This window comes from Letharia columbiana, assembly GCF_014066305.1.
Source record: "Letharia columbiana isolate WasteWater2 chromosome Unknown Sc0000012_s0, whole genome shotgun sequence".
In the NCBI taxonomy this organism is placed as follows: domain Eukaryota; kingdom Fungi; phylum Ascomycota; class Lecanoromycetes; order Lecanorales; family Parmeliaceae; genus Letharia; species Letharia columbiana.
Genome location: NW_023501050.1, coordinates 597,788 through 620,582, shown reverse-complemented (window position 1 = coordinate 620,582; position 22,795 = coordinate 597,788). Strand labels below are relative to the sequence as shown.

The 22,795-nt window shown below is 50.9% G+C and overlaps 8 protein-coding genes across 8 annotated transcripts; 6 read left to right on the top strand and 2 right to left on the bottom strand.

The window, feature by feature from the left end:
* Positions 1 to 1,019: 1,019 nt before the first annotated feature.
* HO173_004743 (uncharacterized protein) lies at positions 1,020 to 1,569 on the bottom strand (the record flags this gene model as incomplete). The annotated part of the gene is made up of 2 exons (XM_037306664.1): positions 1,020 to 1,461; positions 1,517 to 1,569. The coding sequence occupies 2 exons, from the start codon at positions 1,567 to 1,569 to the stop codon at positions 1,020 to 1,022; spliced, it is 495 nt and encodes a 164-aa protein (XP_037166602.1).
* Positions 1,570 to 4,551: 2,982 nt separating this feature from the next.
* HO173_004742 (uncharacterized protein) lies at positions 4,552 to 5,884 on the top strand (the record flags this gene model as incomplete). Its single annotated transcript, XM_037306663.1, has 6 exons — positions 4,552 to 4,746; positions 4,836 to 4,872; positions 4,926 to 4,987; positions 5,055 to 5,431; positions 5,481 to 5,545; positions 5,601 to 5,884. 6 exons carry the CDS (start codon positions 4,552 to 4,554, stop codon positions 5,882 to 5,884), a joined length of 1,020 nt encoding a protein of 339 aa, XP_037166601.1.
* A 766-nt stretch (positions 5,885 to 6,650) lies between these two features.
* HO173_004741 (uncharacterized protein) lies at positions 6,651 to 8,171 on the top strand (the record flags this gene model as incomplete). Its single annotated transcript, XM_037306662.1, has 5 exons — positions 6,651 to 6,767; positions 6,819 to 6,897; positions 6,951 to 6,960; positions 7,021 to 7,354; positions 7,497 to 8,171. The coding sequence occupies 5 exons, from the start codon at positions 6,651 to 6,653 to the stop codon at positions 8,169 to 8,171; spliced, it is 1,215 nt and encodes a 404-aa protein (XP_037166600.1).
* A 363-nt stretch (positions 8,172 to 8,534) lies between these two features.
* Positions 8,535 to 9,718, bottom strand: HO173_004740 (uncharacterized protein; the record flags this gene model as incomplete). The annotated part of the gene is made up of 5 exons (XM_037306661.1): positions 8,535 to 8,696; positions 8,756 to 8,868; positions 8,918 to 9,027; positions 9,083 to 9,269; positions 9,328 to 9,718. 5 exons carry the CDS (start codon positions 9,716 to 9,718, stop codon positions 8,535 to 8,537), a joined length of 963 nt encoding a protein of 320 aa, XP_037166599.1.
* Positions 9,719 to 10,187: 469 nt separating this feature from the next.
* HO173_004739 (uncharacterized protein) lies at positions 10,188 to 12,309 on the top strand (the record flags this gene model as incomplete). The annotated part of the gene is made up of 2 exons (XM_037306660.1): positions 10,188 to 11,905; positions 11,967 to 12,309. 2 exons carry the CDS (start codon positions 10,188 to 10,190, stop codon positions 12,307 to 12,309), a joined length of 2,061 nt encoding a protein of 686 aa, XP_037166598.1.
* A 1,545-nt stretch (positions 12,310 to 13,854) lies between these two features.
* HO173_004738 (uncharacterized protein) lies at positions 13,855 to 16,293 on the top strand (the record flags this gene model as incomplete). Its single annotated transcript, XM_037306659.1, has 4 exons — positions 13,855 to 14,006; positions 14,064 to 14,523; positions 14,575 to 14,874; positions 14,926 to 16,293. 4 exons carry the CDS (start codon positions 13,855 to 13,857, stop codon positions 16,291 to 16,293), a joined length of 2,280 nt encoding a protein of 759 aa, XP_037166597.1.
* A 575-nt stretch (positions 16,294 to 16,868) lies between these two features.
* HO173_004737 (uncharacterized protein) lies at positions 16,869 to 17,899 on the top strand (the record flags this gene model as incomplete). Its single annotated transcript, XM_037306658.1, has 4 exons — positions 16,869 to 16,979; positions 17,036 to 17,248; positions 17,302 to 17,432; positions 17,587 to 17,899. 4 exons carry the CDS (start codon positions 16,869 to 16,871, stop codon positions 17,897 to 17,899), a joined length of 768 nt encoding a protein of 255 aa, XP_037166596.1.
* A 765-nt stretch (positions 17,900 to 18,664) lies between these two features.
* On the top strand, positions 18,665 to 19,884 carry HO173_004736 (uncharacterized protein; the record flags this gene model as incomplete). The annotated part of the gene is made up of 3 exons (XM_037306657.1): positions 18,665 to 18,766; positions 18,822 to 18,920; positions 18,988 to 19,884. The coding sequence occupies 3 exons, from the start codon at positions 18,665 to 18,667 to the stop codon at positions 19,882 to 19,884; spliced, it is 1,098 nt and encodes a 365-aa protein (XP_037166595.1).
* Between the last annotated feature and the right edge of the window lie 2,911 nt (positions 19,885 to 22,795).

Here is a 22,795-nt window from a genome sequence, read left to right as displayed (position 1 = left end):
GTCATGCGATGATCGATTTGTCAGCCTTTTCGATTCTCCAGTTGCTCTCAGCTCGGCATGTAATGCAAGGCACAATGCCCCGTCTGTCTGACCTTGACCATTGCGTGGGGCATAGACATTTCTTGGTCTGTCCAAGATTGACAAGGTGACGCGCGGCCGAGCAAAGCCTGGTGTGTTTGGTAGCATTAGGCCAGACGCCCGTTTTGTAGCCTTCTGCTCTCTTCACGGAAGGCGGTGCTCACACTCCTTCCGGGTCAAAAGAGTGGTATTTGATGTCGAGAAAGAGGGAATTCGGGAGGCATCATCACTCAGCCTTGTTTCGCGCTCCACCCATCGTCCTTACCAGGCTGACCTTCATCTTTCCATGCTTTTCGTCACAAGGGCGCAGCTCGAGCTGCATCTTTATTATCGTCTGAAGCCTCACGGATTAATCGCAGCTAGAAAGCGACCGAAGAACGGTCCTTTGTGGCTTCATCGATCTGTGATATGGACGTTCTAGGCCAAGCGACCCTCCATGACAGAAGCGCTATATGGTCGATGACACATGGCTTGCAGTTCCGAAATCCTCGAACCAGAGGATGGAAATAATTTTCCGATACATTTCCCCTTATCAGTCCCGCCTATTCGTCCTGTGGAGTCCCTAGCGTGTACCAAACCGGTGACAAAAAGAGGGAGGGGTGTATGCGGAGCCGTGCCCAGTTTGAATGGGAATTCACTTTTGGAAAAGGTTGCGAACTTGAGAAAGTCGGCTACCATGCTGCATAAGGTAGCCTCATATGCATGCCTGCAGCCTTGCAGAATAATGACAGCCTTATCTTCTGGCCACCATCTCGATCATCAACTACCTTTGGTGGTCGCCTATAATTGAGTATGGTGTGGTCGATCAGCTATGAAAGAGTTGCCTGAATGTGTGACGCTGTCGGTTTTGCTTATGTTATTACTACGAAAGACTTCCCGTTCAAAGTGTAGAGAAACCTAGAAAAAGTTTCATAGCATTCGTGGCTTAGCTATTTGATCGCTTACTCAGACCGAACCTCCCACCCTTTTTGAACATTGATCCTAGAATACGGCTGTGTCTCACCCCTTGAGTCCGTGCTATATTCAATACCGAAAGAATTCGCTCTACCATCGGAGCTAGTGGCTTTGTTCTCAGTTGTTCTACCCGTCTCCAAGTCCGCAAGAGGGTACGAGTCATCAAGCCTGGGGAAACCCGGGGATGGATCCATGCCGTTCGAGCGAAGCCGGGTTGTACTGCTAGAGCGCACCTTTAGGGAGTCATGCTCGCTCTCACTGCCCAGCAACTTCTTGAGAGCCGGCGGGAACATGGGTAGGGAGGCCACTATTATGCCAAGTGTAGGCTCAATTACTGTGGTTATTGAGATTTTTATGTAATCATAGGTGAGGTCGTTGGCATCGAATTGAGCTGCGAACGCGATTCGAAGGATGGTAATCACACAGACACTGCAGGTGACACACGTTAGTTGATCATAAGGATAATACGAGTGCGAGCACATACATGGAGCCTAGACTGAAGATTATGGTAAGATTGATTTTCCTCTGTCGAGTCATCTGGAGGCCCCTTACGAATGCTTCCCTAGAATCGTCTTTCAGCAGCACAGCCTGATCACAAAAACTGCTTTGCTTGCCGCAACAGTCCGTCACGGGCTTCCTATCTTCCAGGAGCATTTAATTAAGCTTTCGACAAGGCCATGTTTTGGTCGATGCAATGCGTAAGCTCCTACTCATCTTCTTGTCAATATGTTGTCTCAGTTCGGTTAATTCTGCTCAACTACGACCCTGTTACTCCCTTCAGAGAAAAGGGTTATTGTTTCTATGGAGTTTGTGTGACTACTCTGGGACGAGTTACCCAGAACAATTGCCTCCTTTTTTTAACCCCCCTTAAACCCCTAAACCCCCCTCGTGTAGGGAAATCGGGAATAGTGCTCTGGACGTAAGAGGGTGTGCTACCGTAGTAGGGCTTCCGAGATAACTTGCTGTAGGGTATATCGAGTGACTGGTTCGACTTCGAAATGTACGGGCTTCGGCACTGGCTCGGGCACGGGCACCTTTGGCTCTGGCACTGGCACTGACACTGGCACTAACATCTTCTAAACTGTCGAGTCCTTCCCTAACGCCTTATCTGGTTCCTCCCCTGTATCCGACCCTTAAGCCCCTCAATCTCACCTTTAACAGTGTTGTGGTCGATATCGTATCGTAGGATATGCGTAGAGGTGTGGAAATGCGCTGAGAAGCCGTAGAGGTGTGAGTAGCAACTTGGTTAACGCAGCGGACGTCGACCGGGACCCTATGGCTGAATGTACGACGTAAGAATACCTTTAGTAATCCCTTACGAAGGAAGCCGTCGTGGTGACGATTTTCATCAAACCGGGCCATAACCTGTTGAAATTGATGACGGCTTATTGTTTTTCTATGGAGTTTGTGTGCTACTTATAGTTGTTGCCAAGTACAATAGGGCTGAGATGCTGAATTCCAACACCTTCAGACTGTGCAGATTCCCGACATTGTTCCTTGCGACCCCTCCGCCAACTTCAGTGTATGTGCAGCCCGGCATCTAGATGCAAGACAAAACCTTTACTGCTCAGGAGACAATGGTTTGAGTTGGATGGGAGTCTGTTCAGACAAAAGCTGGCGAAGTCCTGATTGTCCTTTCTTTATTTCCTTTTATCAAAACTAAAAAAAAACCTCATCAACTTCATCATTAATCTACTAGCCAATCCGTAATCTCTTTCTCGTGTTTCTTGTCGACAGCTAAGATCCGCATGATTAATGATGTGACACTGCAGTCCCTATCGTGGACAATGATTTCGAATATAGTTTGAATAGCACCACTTACGGCAATTGAACATTTTGCCCGTACCCAGATAATCAGACCTGCTGTTCTGATAGCAAAAGGGTCAAGGAGATCACTTTCCGTAATACGGCGCTCATGCCGACCGCGGAAACAGTTTTGAATGCGAATTACAACGAGGCGGATTACTCGATACCAACCTCAACAGTGGGCTTCTTGACAAGCACACCTATTCTAAAGACAGTTTTAATTTCTCTCTGTAGACTCGTAAGCTCTACCTCTGTCGCAGTCCAAGCTGAGGCACCTGCTTCGAGGATATCCAAGACTCTTAGTCCCGCCATCGAGTCTGGAATTGCAGTTACTGAAGACCTAACTTCTTTAGTGATGGTATCGAATTGGACGGTAGCAAGATGAACGACTAACAGGGGCCGAGCAGAAGGCGTTGAAGGCAATAGTGAATAAGGCACCGGAAATGATGGGTGATGATTTCCATATGGAGGTGGGTGCTACCGCTGGGTCAGAATGAACTGACTACCGCACATATTCACGACACTTCAAGTCTTCTTTGACCGTTGTTTCCGATACCTCTAACTAGGCTGACCTGTTTTCTCTTTTTTGTCCAGGAACACCTTTTTGAAAATACGTCGTGCAGTAACGCTTTGGATATCACGAACAATTATCAAGACTACGACGGGGTACTCGGATTCGGATCCGCCACGAAGCTCATACTTCTCCAGATCTGAAACTCATCTTCCGCGTCCTGCACCTACGGATATGCGGAGAATGGTAGTGCAGAGTCCGCGTTCAAGGCTAGCTACCTTATATGACTAGTGGGATTTCTTTATGCGCTTCTCGCGCTCCAATCAACGTCCAGATCAACCTGCTGCGTAATTATCTCATCTGAATTTTCCATGGCAGCAAGTGAGGCCAGAAAACGGTTCTGAAAGCTTCATCAGCTTGTGACAGTGAAGAGGGGGCCGAGTGTTTGTGAAGGATGGAGACAGGTGTTCGGAGAAGGAAAGCCGAGACTGCAATGCTCTCTCGGTACCTCGAAACTCATCCTATTCCTGACGGCTCCTTCCTTCAGACCGGCTCCCTCCACCAAGGGGCGATCTCGTCTCATATGCAGAGCGAGCTGCATGGCGCACGGATGTTGATGCGAGCCTCAAGGGTCTGTTTCCCCAGATCGGAGAATGTTCCTCGAGCTCCTATTCATCGGATCGGAACTTTTGATCCCGTCAAAACTCAAAGTTCATGAAAGAAGAAGGTTTCCACCCTGACAAATTGACACCATCTGTGTTTGTGGGGACTGACCTCGCGCTCCAATCAAACCTCGCAGATCAGCGCCCTTAGATATGCAACAGTGTGGTACGATGATGCTCGCGTGGCTGCTTTAGGGAACTCCCGCTCTGATTAAGGGGATCCGACCAATCGTAACCGAGGCTGTGCATCTTACTGTTTGTAAACACCCTGACCTGCGTTCCTGGAAACACCACTAGGATCATGGTGCAGATGTTCAACATCGCTTGGACCTTTCGATGCTTTCGTGCTTGCACCCGGGCAGAAACGAGGAGATTTAATCCAAGTTCCCGGACATGTTAGTAATGTTAAAGTCAAGGTCAGGCCTCTCATTCTAATGTTTGTCCCATGCGCTTGTTACGTGCCTAAAGTAATACACTGTACAAATTGCTTACCACAGCCCATTTCACTGTCGAGCGTTGACCACCCAGTCTCCCAAAAATATGGCTTCTATGCCCTCCCCAGCAGAGATCCTGTATCAGGAAAAACACATCTCTGATAACAAAGTCCCCAATATCATTGCAACGAATGCCATTTGCTTTCCCATTGCTTGTGCTGCTGTTCTCTTAAGATTCCTCTCTCGTCGGTCGAGCAAGATCAGATATGAAGCAGATGATTGGCTAATTGTTGCTGGGCTGGTAAGACCATACCCATTTCGTCGAGCTCTCGATCTTGCCTTAACGGCTACCTGTATCCAAAGCCGTTCACTGATGGTGTCAATCTGCAGCTCTTTACACTCGGCATTCTCATATGTGATTGCGTTGGTGGGCAATCCCCTGTACTACTTCTATAGACATGTGTTGAATCTCTGGATTAGGTTTACATTTCGGGTCTGGGAAACATCTGATCCTTCTCAAAAATCCCGCAGGCTTCGCTCAGGTATGCCATCAAAATCTCGTACTGAGTATCAGAATTGGGCAAATGTCGGATGTTGATATCTTCAAAGGTGCTTATTTCCGCCGAAGTCATCTATAACTTTGCTATGTTCACCATCAAAGCTTCAATCTTGTACTTATACAAGAGAGTTTTCTTCGTCAGCCGCAACTTCGTCATCATTCTATGGGTAGTCGGCATCTTCGTTGCTTGCTACAGTATCACGCAGGTCTTTGCAGCCATCTTCCAGTGTATGCCGATTGACTCCAACTGGAACCCTTTGGTCAAACACTATTGCATCAATACTGATATCGGAGCGACCATCATCGCGGCCTTCAACGTCCTGACTGACTTTGCAATCTTGATTTTGCCAATGCCCTTACTGTATGCGCTGCAAAAGCCCACGAAGCAGAAGATCCAAATCATGGGCATGTTCCTTCTTGGTGGTTTGTAAGTACCGATTTAATGCCTTTTACAAAAGCAGGCTAATGGCGCACAGCGTCTGTTTTGCCAGCATCTATAGGTGCATTGTCATCCACGAGCTCTCTCATGCAGACCCCAGCTGTAAGCTCTGCCTTTCTCGATCTCAATGTGCAATCTACTCTGACAAATTCCTAAGGGTCCGATGTCCCTGTCAATATCTGGACAATGGTCGAACTATGCATTGCCATTGTCAGCGCCTGCTTGCCTACGACGCGTCCCTTGTTTAGTCGCGCCACTGGCAAATTCGGCTCCGGGTCAGGAGAAAGCGGAATGAAGACCAGTCCGGGTTCTGATCCAAGCTTGAACCTACAGCAGACCCCCTCTGACCCAAGTCAGTCGAGGAAATTTGCGCACATTGGTGTACTTGGGGATCTTGAGCATGGTCAGACTCGGGAAGTCTCGCCCTCGGAGAAGATTTGATTGCTTTCATACGGCAGAGAAGCAAGAAGCTTTGGCGTTTACATGGTTTTGCGTGTTGCCTGATTTCTTTCCCCATACTCATAGGTTCCGGGCTGGTATCGCAGTGGCTCGATATCTTCCTCGTCGTTCTCATTCATGTCGTCCCTGTGATGTAACTGTAAACATTTGTATCAATGAAGCTTTCTTTAGGATACGTCAACTACACTTCCAGTCGTCGAAATCCGAGCTCAGACAACTCTAGATTGCCGATCTTGTAGAACACAAAGTACAACAATCGCGCTGTTAATGAGTCTCATTTGGCAAGAAGTCTCATCGGGCAGCCCAATGATAACCAGAACGGGCTCTCGAAATCATATGCTCGATTTCAAGACTTAGCGTTGCATGTTACAGATGCGTAGCCTTAAGCTTAGTGACTGTCACTTTAGTGCGAATTGGATCAGAAGTCTTCGTCTCGTGTTTTGAGCTCGAAGGTATGTAGCTGAGTGGATACAAGCAGATGCTCTTATGAAGTACTAGGCCCCCAACTTATTATAACTTTGATTGTTGCTAAAATGAGCACATATGCGTTTCATGTTCACTCGTACCTTAGTCGCCAACAGATAGCCACTAGCTAGGATACAATTTGAGTTTAGCTCCCGTGTGGAGCCGAAGGAAGCTGCTGCTGCAGGGATCTGGTCCCGAGCCCATGCATCCTTCGATGCTTCACTTCCATCCCTTCCATCCTTCATGTCGATCCAGGCACACATATGGTTCTTCCTCGCGACATATGGCTCAACACTTAGATCAAGACCTGCCACAATCACCAACCGAACCAGATTATGTCCACTACACAGTCTTCGTTCGCCTTCCATTCCCTCGAGGCGACTTTGTTGATCCACCAAGCGTGAGCTTCCCAGTCTCGCGATATGGCACAAACAGGGTTAATGCATAGCAGGTGGAGTGGAATGGGAAGAAAGATCGAGAGCTCTCTGATCTGCTATCGAAAGCTACAGCCAAGGGGCGAGACATAGACTGTGAGATTTGTGGATATGCAAATGCGTTGGGCGGGTGCTGACTGGTAATGAAGGGCACGCAACGTGTGTCAACCTAAGCCTCAAGACACCATCGAAAGGGCCAGTACTGATTTGTTGTTTTAGCGCCGAGCGATTCAATGTATCCCTTACCTTCCTATCGCAACAGGCAGCACTGCTCTACGAAAGACAGCTGTCCCAGGTCAGAGCTGGTTTGCAAAAAGCCAATAGGCTCTCGTCGGGTGCGTCACCAACACCCGGCTCTGTATCGGGTAGCGGTACGGTAGGAGGATACGCCATGACCAGAGGAGGCAGTGGAGGTATGGAACGTTCGACTTCCAGCTTCACTCTTGCTGATCCCGCACAGGATCGCGAGTACCGACTTCACTATCACATAGAGCGAAAGAGCGAACAACCTCTCATGGTGAAGCAAGTACAGTATTTCCACGAGCAGCACGACGTATGTTTCCTTGTTCTTCCCATCACTACCGTTGCTCATTAGGTTCCTAGTCCCAATGTCTCGAACAGCCTCAACCCATACTGTCACTCAAATCCCTGCTTCGCCACGAACGCCTACTGAAAGACATTCTTCTTTTGCCCAGCGAGCCCGGAGTCGCGAAAATTCTGGCAGATCTATTGAAGCATCTCCAAAACAACAGCAGCGTCCGATTGGCAGGGAAGCTAGCCCTTCGGCCATAGCCAGCGACTCGTCTTCCTCTTCTTCATCCGATGATGCTCCCCACCCGTTGTCTCGCAGCCGAGCCTTTGCCCGTCGACCACGGTACTCCTCCTCCAAAGCTCCCCTCAACCCTCTGTCCGATGCAGATGAGGAAGACGAGGACTCTCCACCCTTTCTTCCCTTCTCAGACGCTCGTCCCTTCACACCACCAATGCCTACAGACCCCAGCTCCACCCTCAAAATATCTCCAAAGCGACCAACCTCACGCAGGTCGCCGCCCGCAACCCTTACAAAACCCAAAGCCTCAAACCTACCACAGACTGCCCACTCATCCTCATCGTCTGTGCAATCACAGTCCCAATCGCAGAACCGACCGCCACAGCATAACGCTCTCTCAACGCTCTCGCCTAGGCAGAGACGTATGGCGAAGGAAGGGAGTGAAGGGACGCCAAGTATGGGAAGCAGTTTTAGCGAGTTAGATGAGGCGAGCGTGACACAGAGTGCGTTGGAGGAACATTTGGCGAATGAGATGACGCATGGAAGTGTGGCGAGTAGGATGAGTACGATTAGTCAGGCTCTGAGATCGAGGTATCTATAAATTTATTGGGGCGTCAGTGAGTAATGCCAGTCACGATGTTGTCTTGAACATCTTCAACATATTAAGGAATCACCATTTATTCACTAGTCGTGTGACATTTCCCTTCCACTGATGAACAGCTAAGCTCTGTCGCCTGTCTGACACGCAATTGACTGGTTATGCCACCGATATGCCGATCCATTTGTCAAACTCTGCTGCCCATCTAGATGCTATGGATTGGGTATCTCACGCTCGCCGCGATCGTTCGCTGAGCTCTGCTACCCATCTACACGCCTTGGATTGGGTATGCCATCGACGCCCAACGACGTAATGCGAAGTTCACGTTGTATCATATCATATGGATGCAACTCTCTCGAACGCGATCTAGTCGTCAGTAAGATCGACATGCTCAATCTTGACGGTAGTCCGACGTCTTTGACGGGACCCTTCGTTGCCTTCTTCCTCGCGTTCCCTTTTGACTCCCGTGGCAGCACTCGACGATTCGGACTTGACGTTGAGGCCACGTTCTAAGAGAGCAAGCCGAGCCTGTACGAGGGTAGCCGTATCAGTTCCCGTTCGATTCGAAGCTCAGACATTGGACTCACGCGGAGGTCTCGCACTTCTCGGAGTGCATGTTCGGGAGCGGTGGCATCATCATCGGGGGATTGGGATTCTGGGGAAGGGCTTCGTGGAATGCATCCCATCATCTGCAAGGCACCTTTGAAGATCAGGATTGGGCATCTTACAACCCAAGAGATGGTACCTACGTCTTGATCTGTAGTATATGTTGAATACCACAGGCTTTCCCGCTTCCCCACTGATGCTTTTAGAAATGTGAGAATGAATGGAAGCGGAAGTAGGACGGGTATTTGCCAATCTAAATTAGGTCTTCTCAGTGTCAACACCATAGAGGTTTCCCTGGCCCGCCTTACCTGACGGTAGTCTCAATGGACCGTCCTTTCAATGCTTTCTCCGGGACCTCGTTTATCGTTTCAATAGGTATCGTACTCGGGACGTACGCCACTTGGCGCTCTTCCACCTTGATGCGTTCGACAGTAATTTGTATTTTGCCGAGGTCCTCAGCTTGTTTGACGGAAAAACCAGGATCTGGGGTCTCTTCTAGGGGTCGCGTCAGACTAATTGTGATATTTAATTGAGACTGAAAGACATAGTATACTTAGGACGAGATTGCCAAAGGAATAGTCACTCTGCATCCATTGTCCAGTCTCTTTGCAGAAGTGCTTGGGACCCGTGAAAGTATGACTGCGGAGATACACCCGTGAGAAACTCTCCCGAAGAAGTTTCTTGGTATATTTAATTGCCCGCCCGCCGCGATTGTTACCATCAGGTACGACCGAGATTTTGACAGCATCCTCAGCCTTCATTCCGCAGGAGTTGAACCGGTGTGTCAGGTTCACTTTCACCTGAAAAGTGGACCCAGCTACCGCTTCAACGTAGTGGTGGCGCGCACGACTCTCTGGAATTTCAGGTGCGTCAGGATCATCGTAAAAGTCCAGGACCTGTCCGTTCGAAATGATCTGAGCAGTGATGCCTTGAAAGTGATCCATGGTTCATCCCTTGATAGCGTAAGAGAGTTGATATAGGTATAGCTGTGAGAGTGATTGACTTGGAGACCTGAAGTAGCGGGTAACTCCTAGCGTGAAGTTGGTTACGGGTAAAGATTGCAGTCACTATTCTGGAGTCACTTTGCGTTGGCAAGTAGCACTTGGATTGCAACTGGGCGTCGTAATCACAGTTTGGCAGGGTCTGTAGACCTCGAACATGTGTAGATCATTCAGGCTGATGTATATGTACAAGCTGGAGACCATATGAGATATGAGGTTCTTACTTACATGTAACCATTCTCGATAGGGTAAGCGCGTTCAGTTTCTTGGCATCGCGAAGTCATGTGATGAAGGAAAAAGAATCGTGTCCACAACGACTATCCGCCATTAACCTTGTCTGTGACGGCATGCTATGACTAAGACACGAGTCTTTTCGAGCTGGCTCGAAAAGGTTATCTCTCTGGCTACGTGAATGCCTACTCTATCAGGCGATACTCTTCTCTACAACATCCTACAACCGGAGGTGCAGGAACAGGAACTTACTACTTTACCATTTAACCAGTCGCACAATAGCATAGAACTAGAGCTGCTCAGACCATCTTTCCGAGAGCCAGATCTCACTGAACCAAGCCGCCAGATCTCACAGGTCAATAGTGAAGAGCAGGGAACAGACACACGCACAGGATCGAGCTCCCGAAGACTTCCGCAACCTATCTCAACAGCCAATCTTGACGGCGAAGAAGCTCGAGCATTGACTTCCCCATCGAACTTCGACTTAGACTCAGACGACTCTCAAATGGGACGCAAATCTCAGAAGCCTTCTCTCCAAGAGCCAGACCAGCCCTCGTCGACGTCGTCGGGTGGCCAGAACGGCCACACCAACGGGAATATGGATTCTCACCTCGAGATGCGGCGGAAGCACCCGTCCCTCGAGTCCCCAACCGCAGCCTCGCAAACCGCCCATCTTATGAGCAGGGAGAGCTTCACCCTCGACAACGAGCCACCACAGACACCCTTAACGCCGAATCCGAATTCGAGTTTCTTTGACCTGCCGCGACAAGATAGACGGAATTTCCTACTCTTAGTGCTTCTATACTTTCTACAAGGGATACCCATGGGATTGGCTTCTGGATCTGTGCCTTTTCTTCTAAAACAACATCTTTCGTACGGACAAATAGGGGTCTTCACATTGGCGTCGTACCCATATTCATTGAAGCTACTATGGAGTCCAATTGTGGATGCAGTATGGAGTCCGAGGCTGGGAAGGAGAAAAAGTTGGATCATGCCTATTCAGGTGTGCTCAGGTATAGGGATGATATATCTTGGGGGGAGGGTCAAAGAAATGATGGTTGCTGCCGGTGCAAGCGATGGCTCAGGCGTGTGGTCATTTACATGGTGGTGGTTCTTCCTGGTCTTCCTGTGCGCGACACAAGATATTGCCGTCGATGGGTGGGCTCTCACACTGCTATCCCCCCAAAACCTCTCCTACGCTTCCACCGCGCAAACTGTCGGTCTTACTGCTGGCCACTTCCTCTCCTACACCGTCTTCCTTGCCTTCAACTCCCCTCACTTCGCCAATCGCTGGTTCCGCTCTACGCCCAGCACTGAAGGCGTCATGACCTTAGGCGGCTACCTCACCTTCTGGGGCTGGGGCTACCTGCTCGTAACCCTCGGTCTCGCCATCCTGAAAAAAGAAGACAAAACCAAAGAAAGGGACGGCATCCTCGAAGTCTATAAAAGCATGCTCGGCGTCCTTAAACTCAGGAATATACAAAGCATCATCATAATCCATCTCATCGCCAAAATTGGCTTCCAAGCCAACGATGCCGTCACAAACCTCAAGCTCATCGACAAGGGGTTCAGTCAAGAAGACATGGCTCTCACAGTCCTTATTGACTTCCCTTTCGAAATCAGTCTAGGCTACTACGCTGGCCGCTGGTCCACCTCCAATCCCCCAATCCACGTCTGGTGCTGGGCCTTCATTGGCCGCCTTGTCGCAGCTTGCCTAGCCCAACTGGTCGTCATGATTTTCCCCGCCGACGGCGTACAGCCTTGGTATTTGCTCACGGTAATCGCCTCACACATCTTCTCCACTTTCACGAGCACAGTCATGTTCGTCGCCATCTCAGCTTTCCATGCAAAGATCGCCGATCCAGCCATTGGCGGCACCTATATGACCCTGCTCGCAACGTACGTTCCCACCCTCTCCTTATGCCATCTTTTCAGAACCACCTTCTAACATTCATGTCAGTGTCTCGAACCTGGGCGGTACATTCCCCCGCTTCTTCATCCTCAAATTCGTCGACTATTTCACCGTCGCAACTTGCCACCCACCCACCTCTCCTCCCCTAGAAAAAGATCTCAAGGGCGGCCTCATTACATCCTCCTTCAACTGCGTCGCCGAAGTCGAGAAGCACCGCTGTCTCGACGGTGGCGGCACATGCGATATCTCGCGAGATGGATACTACATCACCAATGTTGTTTGCGTGATCGTTGGTGCGATTACATTTGCGTTATATATCAGGCCTGCCGCGTTGAAATTGCAGGCGCTGCCTCTGAGAGCTTGGAGGCTTGGGAGTGGGGATAGAAACTAAATCATGGTGGGGTGTACATCCTTTTTTTTTCCCCCGGGGGGGTTTTTTCCAAAAAAAAAAAAGGGGGGTTTTTTTCCTCCGGGGGTTTAAGGGGGGGGGGGGGGGGGGGGGGGGGGGGGGGGGTTTTGGGGGGGGCCTTTTTTTTATGGGGAAAGGGGGTGTTCCCATACGAATAGACGGGATGTTTGAATTGGTCCGAAAGGATGGTACTTTTGCCACAGCAACAATTTTGAGCCGAATCAATGGCCAGCCTATTCGAGCATATGAGTAGATACGCAGTACCGTAGTGTAAATATAGGCCTGCGTAAGGGGGCATGAAAGCGACGATGCTATCAGCGTCTCAAGCGACCAGTTACAAGGCTCTGTGAGCTAAAAATAGGGATCGGCATATTCCAAGCGGTTGATTGGTTGATTACGGGAGGTCCTTCCCAGCATCACTTACTTTGATCTCTTCTCCTGCAACCTTGGGAGCCCAGGTACCTCAGCACGCTGATTCGTTCATGCACTGCTGCAGGACGTCATACGCTGTAGATCATTTGTGGAGAACCCTGCTCCGAATGATGGAGATGCATGCAGGGCATTCTCGTTCCTGAGGCACTCAAGCCTGATGTGAAGCGCACGATACAGCATGCGATGCCGTCCCCAAAACCAGCGCAAAAGGAGGCCGGCATGGAGCGTTGAATCATAACGGTCACTCTAACGTACGTAATTGAAACCTTTGGACAGACAGGCTGTTGACCTGAAGGAGCAATTCCCAAGTCTCGCTACGAAGCTAGGTATTTCAGTCGCGCGGCAGCAGATGCCGTTAGATGCGACATGCCTGTGCATTCGAGAGGAGCGCGAACACGCATCTATAGGCTAAACGATGATTCAAGTAAACGCCTATTGGACGTTGATATCTGCACCCCCTCGTATTTGCCACGGCGGGCTTTTCTCGAGTGCATGCAGCCGCGCCAAAAAACAGGGAAGCGGTGAGCACAAAATAGCCACTGAATCAATGTGTGGGAGCATGTGTTGCCCATGGCAATCTCTGTCCAGTCGAGCCAGTAATGAAGATGCACTTAATGATACTTTAGGAGGTTGAGCTATTCTTTTTACTTATGTAGGTATGATCCGTTCCTTTTCCTCACTTTTGACATCTTTGGTCACCATCCGCTCTTTGCAAGAAATTGAGACCTAGGCGGTACTATATCATCTGAGAAGCCGACACTCGTTTGATTGAGATTCTACCTGCTGCATCGAAAGGGGATCTTGATTTGCTCTTTGGAAGGGAACGAGGTAGTATCTAATTCACATCCGTTCCAAATCCGGATCTTACCCGGCCACGAGGGACTATAAAGTAATAATTACCTCGAGGACGAGCGACCAGATCTGATACCACATTGCCGATACTTGGCCAAAATCCGGAGTAAAGTAGACCGAGGTCTTTCGTTCCGACCTTATAATTCATGTTCACTTCCAATTGACAATCATTCTACATCTTCACCTTCACCTTGATAATCTGCCATCAAACCGCACATCCAAAAGAACAAAAGGTCATTCACTATGAAGACGTCACTTGCCCTCTCGATCGGCCTCTGCCTCCGGCGAGTCATGGCCAATATCCCCGTCAATTACAAAGTTGACTTATCCTGTGACGCTTCTCTTCCTGGCTCGGTTGCATGTTTGAGCGGCATGTCCTGCGCCGATGATATGACGTGAGCTATCTACCAACAGTCGCATGGCATGCCAGCCTTGGTACTGACTTGTTCCAGCTGCCTCAAAGCGCCTCTCCATTCGTCTCCAGATTTCTTCAGACACGATGCTCATAAGCTAATGCAGCACTACAAACCTCGTTCCCTTCAAGACCTCGTTCCTCGAGCTTACTCTACTGACGGCAGCTGTGGACCATCGCACGGTGGCCTCCTTTGCGATCCTGACGCCGCCAACTATCACGGAACTTGCTGCTCCCAGTACGGATGGTGTGGTAACACCACTGTTTATTGTGGGGATGGCTGCCAAAGTGGATGTGATGGCGCTGCCGGTGGTACTGGGGGCGACACTGGAACGTCCACTACGGCTGCAGCGGCGTCGGGTACCCAAGAGCCTGTGCTGGGCTCGCCTTCGAGTGCGCCTGCAAATGGCGGTGATACTACTGATGGTACTTGTGGCGCTGGAAATGGGAACACCGTTTGTGGTGACTGGCCAAACGGTCCTTGTTGTTCTCTTTACGGGGTAACTGCTCAAGTCTGCCGTTCTCATGGCTCTATCGCTAACATTTTCTAGTTCTGTGGGAACACAACTGCTCATTGCGGCAGTGGATGTCAAAGCGGGCCGTGCTCAGGTCCTCCCGAAGTCCCTGCACCAGGCCCATCTCCTGCTCCCGCGTCTCCGAATGCAGGTTTCTTCAATATTGTTGGTGAATCCGGCGTGCCAGCTATGCATGCAGGTCTGATGCCGAACGGGCGAGTGATTTTCCTTGACAAGGTGGAAAATTACACTCAGCTTAAGCTTCCTGACGGCCAATATGCCTACTCCGCAGAATATGACCCTGAAACGAATAAAGCTGTAGGACTTCAGTACTACGTGGGTACAATCACCCTTGATCAACATTATGGTGGCTAACCCAACATTCAGACCAATGCTTTCTGCTCCGGCGGCGCTTTCCTAGCCGATGGACGTTGGGTGTCCCTCGGTGGCAATGCACCTCTCAGTTTCATTGATCCCACCGTTGGAGATGGGTTCACAGCCATTCGATATCTCACGCGCTCTGCGACTGATGCAAGTTTGAATGGAGCAAATTGGGCCGAGCCTGGCAACAAGTTGTCGAGTGCGAGATGGTATGCCACAGCACAGACCATGCCCGATAGCAGTATATTCGTGGCTTCTGGAAGCCTCAATGGACTTGACCCTACAGTTCCTGCCAACAATAACCCGACTTACGAGATTTTGAATGCCGACGGCTTTTCGAGCGGTGAAAGCATTCCGTTGGCTATCTTAGAGAAGAATCAGCCTTACTACATGTATCCGTTCGTCCACCTCTTGAACAATGGCAACCTGTTCATCTTCGTCTCTAAGTCTGCTGAGATCTTTAACGTGGCCGGTAACCAGACTGTCACTACCCTCCCAGATCTGGAAGGAGAGTTCCGCACGTATCCAAACACAGGTGGCAGTGTGCTTCTCCCATTATCAAGCTCGAATGGATGGGCACCTGAGATCGTGGTCTGCGGTGGAGGAGCTTATCAAGATATTACAAGTCCAACAGACCCCAGCTGCGGTGTCATTCAGCCCCTGTCAACCAATCCTACGTGGGAGATGGAGTCAATGCCCGAAGGCCGAGGTATGGTAGAAGGCACTCTGCTTCCCGACGGAACTGTCGTCTGGGTCAATGGTTGCGGTCAAGGAGCCCAAGGATTCGGTCTGGCCACTGACCCAACCCTCGAAGCTCTAATCTATGATCCTTCCAAGCCCGTGGGTTCACGCTTTTCGACCGGTGCCAAGTCCACAATTGCACGTCTGTATCACTCCGTGGCTCTTCTCCTGCTCGACGGTACACTCATGGTTGCCGGCTCGAACCCAGTCCAACAGCCGGTTCTAACCCCAGTCCCCAACCAAACCCCGTCGGAAGACTACGTGACAGAGTTCCGTGTGGAGATCTACACGCCTCCCTACTTGCAAAACAATCCCACCCGCCCAACAGATATCGTCCTGTCCTCCACCACCCTTACAGCAGACGGCAGTGAATTCGCAGTCTCATTTACAGCGCCTGGCGGGAACACGGCTTGTGCGGTCGTGCTGTATCATGGGGGTTATGTGACGCATAGCTTGCACATGAATCACCGCATGCTGTTCCTTGACACCACTGGTTACGTGGCTGGTGCGACGGGCCAAAAACTGACCGCTACGATGCCACCAAATCGAAATCTTGCACAGCCAGGGCCGTATGTGATCTATGTGACTTGTGGGGGCGTGCCGGGTTATGGACAATTTGTCATGGTTTCCTGAGGAACGAAATCATGATGCAGGGAGAAAAGTTGGAGATGCGAATCTTGTTCAAATATTTGCTTCTTATCGCCACAGGGCTGCATATGGCGGACGGGGTGGAGGCTAGTTCAGACGTTGCATTTATATCTCTGCTAGATCTTTGCTTGTGGGGCTTGCATGTTGCTGATATCAAGGATGGTGGCATCTCGATTGGGTCAATACCTGGGTAACAGTAGGCCTACGGTAGGCTTCGATCTAGCATCATGGGCTTCGCGTTCTGCATCGTGGCTTGACCATAGCAGATTGGTAGTTAGTAAGGAAATATGGTCGTCGAATATTAATTATAACCACACAGATTCACGTGATAAATGTGCAAACAGCCAATCTTCTGGAGTTTTATGGAACCATGAGGATGTGAATGTTGGCCTCGACGCCACCAAAATGTTTGCTTCACTCTTCCCACGGGAGGGAGCACGTCACGTATCTCCTCGGCCGTGCAGCTTTGCTCCACCAAACATCCTTAACCTTTCTTCGCAATATAAACTGCCATCAATTGCAAACGGTTGAACGGCATGACGTCCTCGGCGCTACCGTCAATGTTTTCGCTCGAGGGACAGACCGCCCTGGTCACGGGCGGCACCCGAGGGATCGGACAAGCCATGGCGCTAGCTCTGGCTGAAGCGGGCGCAGATATTCTCCTGGTCCAAGTGCATAGTCACCGTAAGCCGAGTCCGCATCGAACTTCCTTCTTAACCTTTTACAGCGCAATACCACCCACACGGAGACCAAGACTGCTATTGAGAAGCTGGATCGGAAAGCCGGCATCTACGAGGCTGATCTCTCTTCAGAAGAAAGCGTCGCGGCCCTTGTTCCTGCTATTTTACATGACGGCCATAGGATTGACATCCTGTTGAACTGTGCTGGCGTCCAGAGAAGACATCCGAGTCATGAATTTCCCAGCCGGGAGTGGAACGAGGTGGATAAGTACGCTTTGACCTCATTTCCCTAAAGGCTGAACCACATCTACAGATCCTTCAAGTCAATCTGACTACAGTATTTACCCTCTGCCGCGATGTCGGTGCCCACATGCTTGGGCAGGAACTCAATGTTGCAGGCCGTCGAGGAAGCATAATCAACGTCGCCTCCCTCCTATCTTTTCAGTGGGTCTTTCTCCAGCCTATTATCTCCTGAATCGAACACAGATGAGAGCCCCGGGATTCCGTCCCCAACCTTGGGGTTCCCAACAATCCGTCTGACTTCTACGCCCTTGAACGAACTCCAAGAGGAAATGCTGACTACAAGGAAATATGGCAGAGGAGGGATGACAGTCCCAGCCTACGCAGCCTCCAAAGGAGGTGTATCACAGCTCACCAAAGCTCTATCAAACGAATGGGCAGGGAAAGGCATTTCAGTCAATGCAATTGCCCCTGGGTACGTGGCTACGGAGATGAATACGGCGTTGATATCGGACGAACAGCGGGCGGCGAGCATCCTGGGTAGGATCCCGGCGGGAAGATGGGGGACACCTGAGGATTTTAAGGGACCTGTCCTGTTCCTGGCAAGTGCAGCTTCTCAATACGTGTCGGGCGAGTGCTTAGTGGTGGATGGAGGGTGGATGGGACGGTGAGGTTCAGGAAGATAGTGGATGGGCTGCGGCTGAAGGCGTCAGAAAGTTTGGGGGGGTCCAGACCCAGGCATGGCCATCAACGCCATCAGCGCCCACTTGTTGGGTCCAGGGTCTGACAGACGTCAAGTTTTAGTTCATGCATTTCTGGGAATTTTTTTCTTTTCTTTACAGCGGAGGGGAAGCGGATGAGCCGTCGCAAAGTTGTATGATCCCATCATGATGGGTCAGTCAATAGTCATATTGGCACGAGTATTGCCGAATCTTACTTAGCACTCCTTAGGGCCGCCGTGCCGCCGATCTTCAAAGTCAGAGTTCCCCGGACAAGCGCCCCACTTTAGGGTCCGGATGGTCAGTCAGCTCCTCTTGCCCACCATCAACTCCCCCCAATCAGTCTACGAAGCCCCATCCACTACAGCCCACTTTGGACGCGGCATGAACACTTGGGCGTCCTTGGTTAACGGCTTCACCCCCACGGTTCGATGCGTTGCCAGCAATTGCCGGGAGAGCATCAGCGAATGACTGCCCTTTCAGGTCTCTCCGTTGTCGCTGGGCTTCGATCCTGATTGTTGGAAACCAGTCACAACACTAACCTCTCTATCGGGGCCAGACTGGGCTTCTGGGTTCGGGTATTTAACATGCACAGGCAGCGCAACATGAACAGGCGATTCATCACGCGCCCTTCTTCTCCTGCGCAATCGGAAGGGGCAAACCCAACACTCCTTTTCCTCTTATGTGGTCGACCACCTTTTCGCTGCTGCATTCAAGATGCTGCTGTGGGAGGGTAAGAAGCCCATTGTTCTGCTTCTGGGCGAGGTGATTCTCGCCCAGGCGGAGTGGAATGACTTGGGAGCGCTTGCGGAACTACGTGTAAGGCGAATTTGGGAGACACAATTGGCAGAGCGCTGACAAGGGGCTGGTGCAGCAAGTCAATGAGGGTACCAGGGATCGATTCCTCATCGATTGTAAAGCGGGTGTCTATGATGGGGTAGTAGCAATCTCCCGAACGTATGATTCAACTCAGGCGAGTCCCCAGTCATGAGGCCAGAGACCAATTCTCCTACCGAAGCTGACGACACATTGCTCCCCAGATGACTGGCCGCTTCGACCAAGAACTCATCGACGTCCTCCCCTCCAGCCTAAGATTCGTCTCCCACAATGGCGCCGGCTACGACTCAATTGACGCCTCCGCCTGCGCAACCCGTGGCATTTCCGTCTCAAACACCCCCGGTGCCGTCGACGCATCCACAGCTGACACGACCCTCTTCCTCATAATCGGTGCGCTTCGCAGAATCCACATACCCACCACCGCCCTACGAGCAGGCAAATGGCGCGGAGGCATGTGCTTGACGCACGAGCCCGAGGGGAAAACATTGGGTATACTGGGAATGGGTGGCATTGGGACAGCAGTCGCCCGGCGCGCGGTACCATTTGGCATGCGCATTCAATACCACAATCGGTCCCGTGTGCCTGGATCGCAGAATCCCGTGGGAGCAAAATACGTGAGCTTCGAAGAGTTGCTCAGAACAAGCGACATCATCAGCGTTCATCTTCCCCTCAACGCCAGCACACGTGGGATGATCTCACGAGATCAATTTGCCACGATGAAAGACGGCGTCGTTCTCATCAACACTGCCCGAGGTCCCATTGTCAACGAAGATGCGCTCGTTGAGGCTTTGGAAAGTGGGAAAGTGTGGGGTGCGGGTTTGGACGTGCACGAGCATGAGCCGAAGATCCATCCCGAGCTGATTGAAAATGAGAACTGCGTTCTCTTGCCGCATGTGGGCACGGGGACATTGGAGACGCAGCGGAAGATGGAGGTGCTGGTTTGCGAGAATATCAAGAGCGCATTGGAACAGGGACATTTGAAGACACCTGTTATGGAGACGAGGAAGATGCCGACGGCGAAGGGTGTGCGCTACAATGATAAGATGGGGCTACGCAATGGGGTGGGCCGCCACGACGGGCATTTACAGGGCGGGATGTGAGTTGGAGACACGGGTATCGGGCATCGATTGGCGTAAACAAGGCAATGAGGCCATGGTACCCTTGCCTGCAACATGCGTACGACGATGCCAGATGTTCGCTCCTAGGTGCCCGTGCTACAGTTCCCTACTGGTGTATACCGAGGTTGAGATATGGATGGAGTACATAAAGGAAAGTAGCAAATAATACGTGCTTCGCTGCTGACTTGCGTATGAACCCCGTCCAGTTTCTGATACTTTCCAAACATCTTTTTCGTCTTTCCTCGTCTATTCTAATTGCGCCTGCACTCTCTCTCTCGCTCTCTGTTTTCCCTGCCATCTTTACGATGTGCTATTACACCTACACCTACACCTCCACGCGATCTTTCATCCCCCTTCCCTTCCCTCTCCTCTCCAATCACGTTGACGGATCCTGACGAGATTGCCCCAATTCCTCCGCTGCACCCAGGGCTCGATGTTCAAGGTGGGTCTTCTTCCCATTCGCTTACTTTATCCTCAGTCGAACATCGTATCTCCTTCAGCCCTGCCAGCGTCATCGATAACAGCCCGGCAACACGATATCAAACCCACACGAGCCGCCCTCGAAGCCAGCATTCGATCGTCACCGAAGCCGCTCACGGAAATAGAAGGACTCACCTTCACAGCAGATGCGGTCAATGTATCCGCAGGCGCCACTATGGGCTAGCAATGTGATTTAGATGGTCTGTCACATAGCAGCAGGCAGCTAAGGTGGAGAAGCAGAGGCGGCCCGCCGTCGCGACGAACCTTCACCCCGCCTCCCCCCCCCCCTTCTTGGCCAACTTCTGGCACGAGATAGGTACATCACGACACCCTTTTGGCCTTTTGTGGAAGATTACGACAAAGTGAGATGCTCATGGTCGCAGCTCGGGCTCGTACCAAGCGACGAACGGAGGGCCGATTACCAACGACTCCAAAACGGAATCCCCCAGGGTTTCGAAAGAGCAGAACGGCTCAACCGGGGGGAATACAGGACAGTAGGCTTCTCAGGAGTAGTTCATGGCCACTTTGTCGCTTTGCGGTACACGTACCTACTCCAGAGGACCAGGCCGCTCTGCTAAGATGGATATGGGACGTTTGGGGTGGGGGGGGAAAGGACAAGGCAAGACGGACAGCCTCTGGTGGCCCCGAAAAACCTTACGGTCACTCCATCACCATCGCACCGATTGGACCTCCTAGGAGACCGGTGTTGCCAATCAAACCCACCATGGCAGAAGGTCCGAGTTTTCGGAGGGGATCGGGGGAATCGGTGGGGGGGCCAGGTAAAGGGCAGACCGGTGTCGGTCTCTTGACTCTCTTCTCTCTCGCCTCCTGACAAGTTTCGTGTTGTCTTTCGGAGCCGACGGTCAGACTGCAGCGGCTTGCTCAGGTGGGCTGGTTCGCCTCGGGCAAAAGTATAGAGGGGATTCGACGGGGGGGGTGGGCGCTACGATGGTGGTTTCGGGCCTGCAGAACTCAGATGGCGAGAGGAGGACTAAGGGAGCTACGGCGGGCGTGCAGCCACAGGGGACGCCAAAGCGGTGGTGATCATGGTGGGGATTGACTTCGTTCCTGACATGCGGGCGGACAAAGCTTAATTCTTGACAGACCCGGACCCCTGGTTTGATTTCTTTTCTTTTCCTTTCTTTTCTTTTCTTTTCTTTCCTTCTTTTTCTTTTCCTTTCTTTTCTTTTTCTTTTCATTTTCATTTTCTCTTCTTTTCTTTTCTTTTTCTGCTCGTCATTCAACTCGGAAGGCGCAGGAAGCAGTGTAAAGCGAAGGCAGGTTGAGACTCGGGATTTAAGCCTAACGAGGTTAGTCAGTCTCGGTAGCGGCTCCCTCTTCACTTGCGAGGCCGACATGACCCGAGTACTTTAGTAAGAGTACGAGTGTTTTTTAGCTTTTTCACGTTTTAACTTTTTCTCACACAGATATTCGAAATTGCCGGACGGAGTCAGGACACGAGTCGAAGAGTCTCCAAAGTCAAAGTGTCATCCACAAGTCAGTAAAGGTAATTCAAAAGTCAATTACCGACCCTGCACTTTGTCATAAGTACCTACGGTAAAGGTACTTTTTAGTCATATGTTAGATTCCATCAAAAGTACCTTAGGCTTAAGGTAGCTGCTAGCTTTACTCCATTTTTTACGTTACTTACCTTTAGCTACTTTAGTTTTCGACTCGACAACTGTAATCCAAGGCCGCCAGATCTACCGAAACGCTCAGGGCGCCATAGGCGACAACTTCCATCTGTGAAGAAAAAAATGCCTCATGAGAGAGACTAACCTTTCCTCTGTCCCGCCCTACCAATCAGCATGGAGATGGACCTTTGCTCCCTGAGAACCATCATCTCCGACAATCTACCTGTGCGTGCAACGAGATTGCGGGCAACCGGTGGGGGAAAATGGGACTTGCTGAAGCCGAGACGAGGCAAAGCATCGAGAATGGGCTAACATCAGATAAGTCCTCGAGACGGCGGGGAAGAAAGATGAGATCGACAATTTAGTCCAGAGCTTGAAGAGCTACCGGGAGGAGATGGACACTCACATCCTTGTCTCTCCAACTTTAGGCCATACACTCTTCTCCACACCCTCCATCACCCATGACACACTCCAAATCCGTCAGCTGAGCACTCATAGTCCGGAACAATATTCTATTTAGGGCACGCTCTACCCCTCAATCCAACAAGCTCCATCGCATCGCTGGGGCAAATCCTAGAGACACTGATGAACCATGCTATAATATTGGATGAACGCTTTGACCAACCAAGACTGCTGTTGCTAGAGCGCTTTCTAAAATAATGACGGCGCCAATTCAAAGACCCCATCACACTGCGCTGCCAGCATTAACCACGTTCCCATTATCTGGCTCCTGTTATCCCAAGGGGCCGACGGGTCAAACGACGAGGATGACGGTGGGC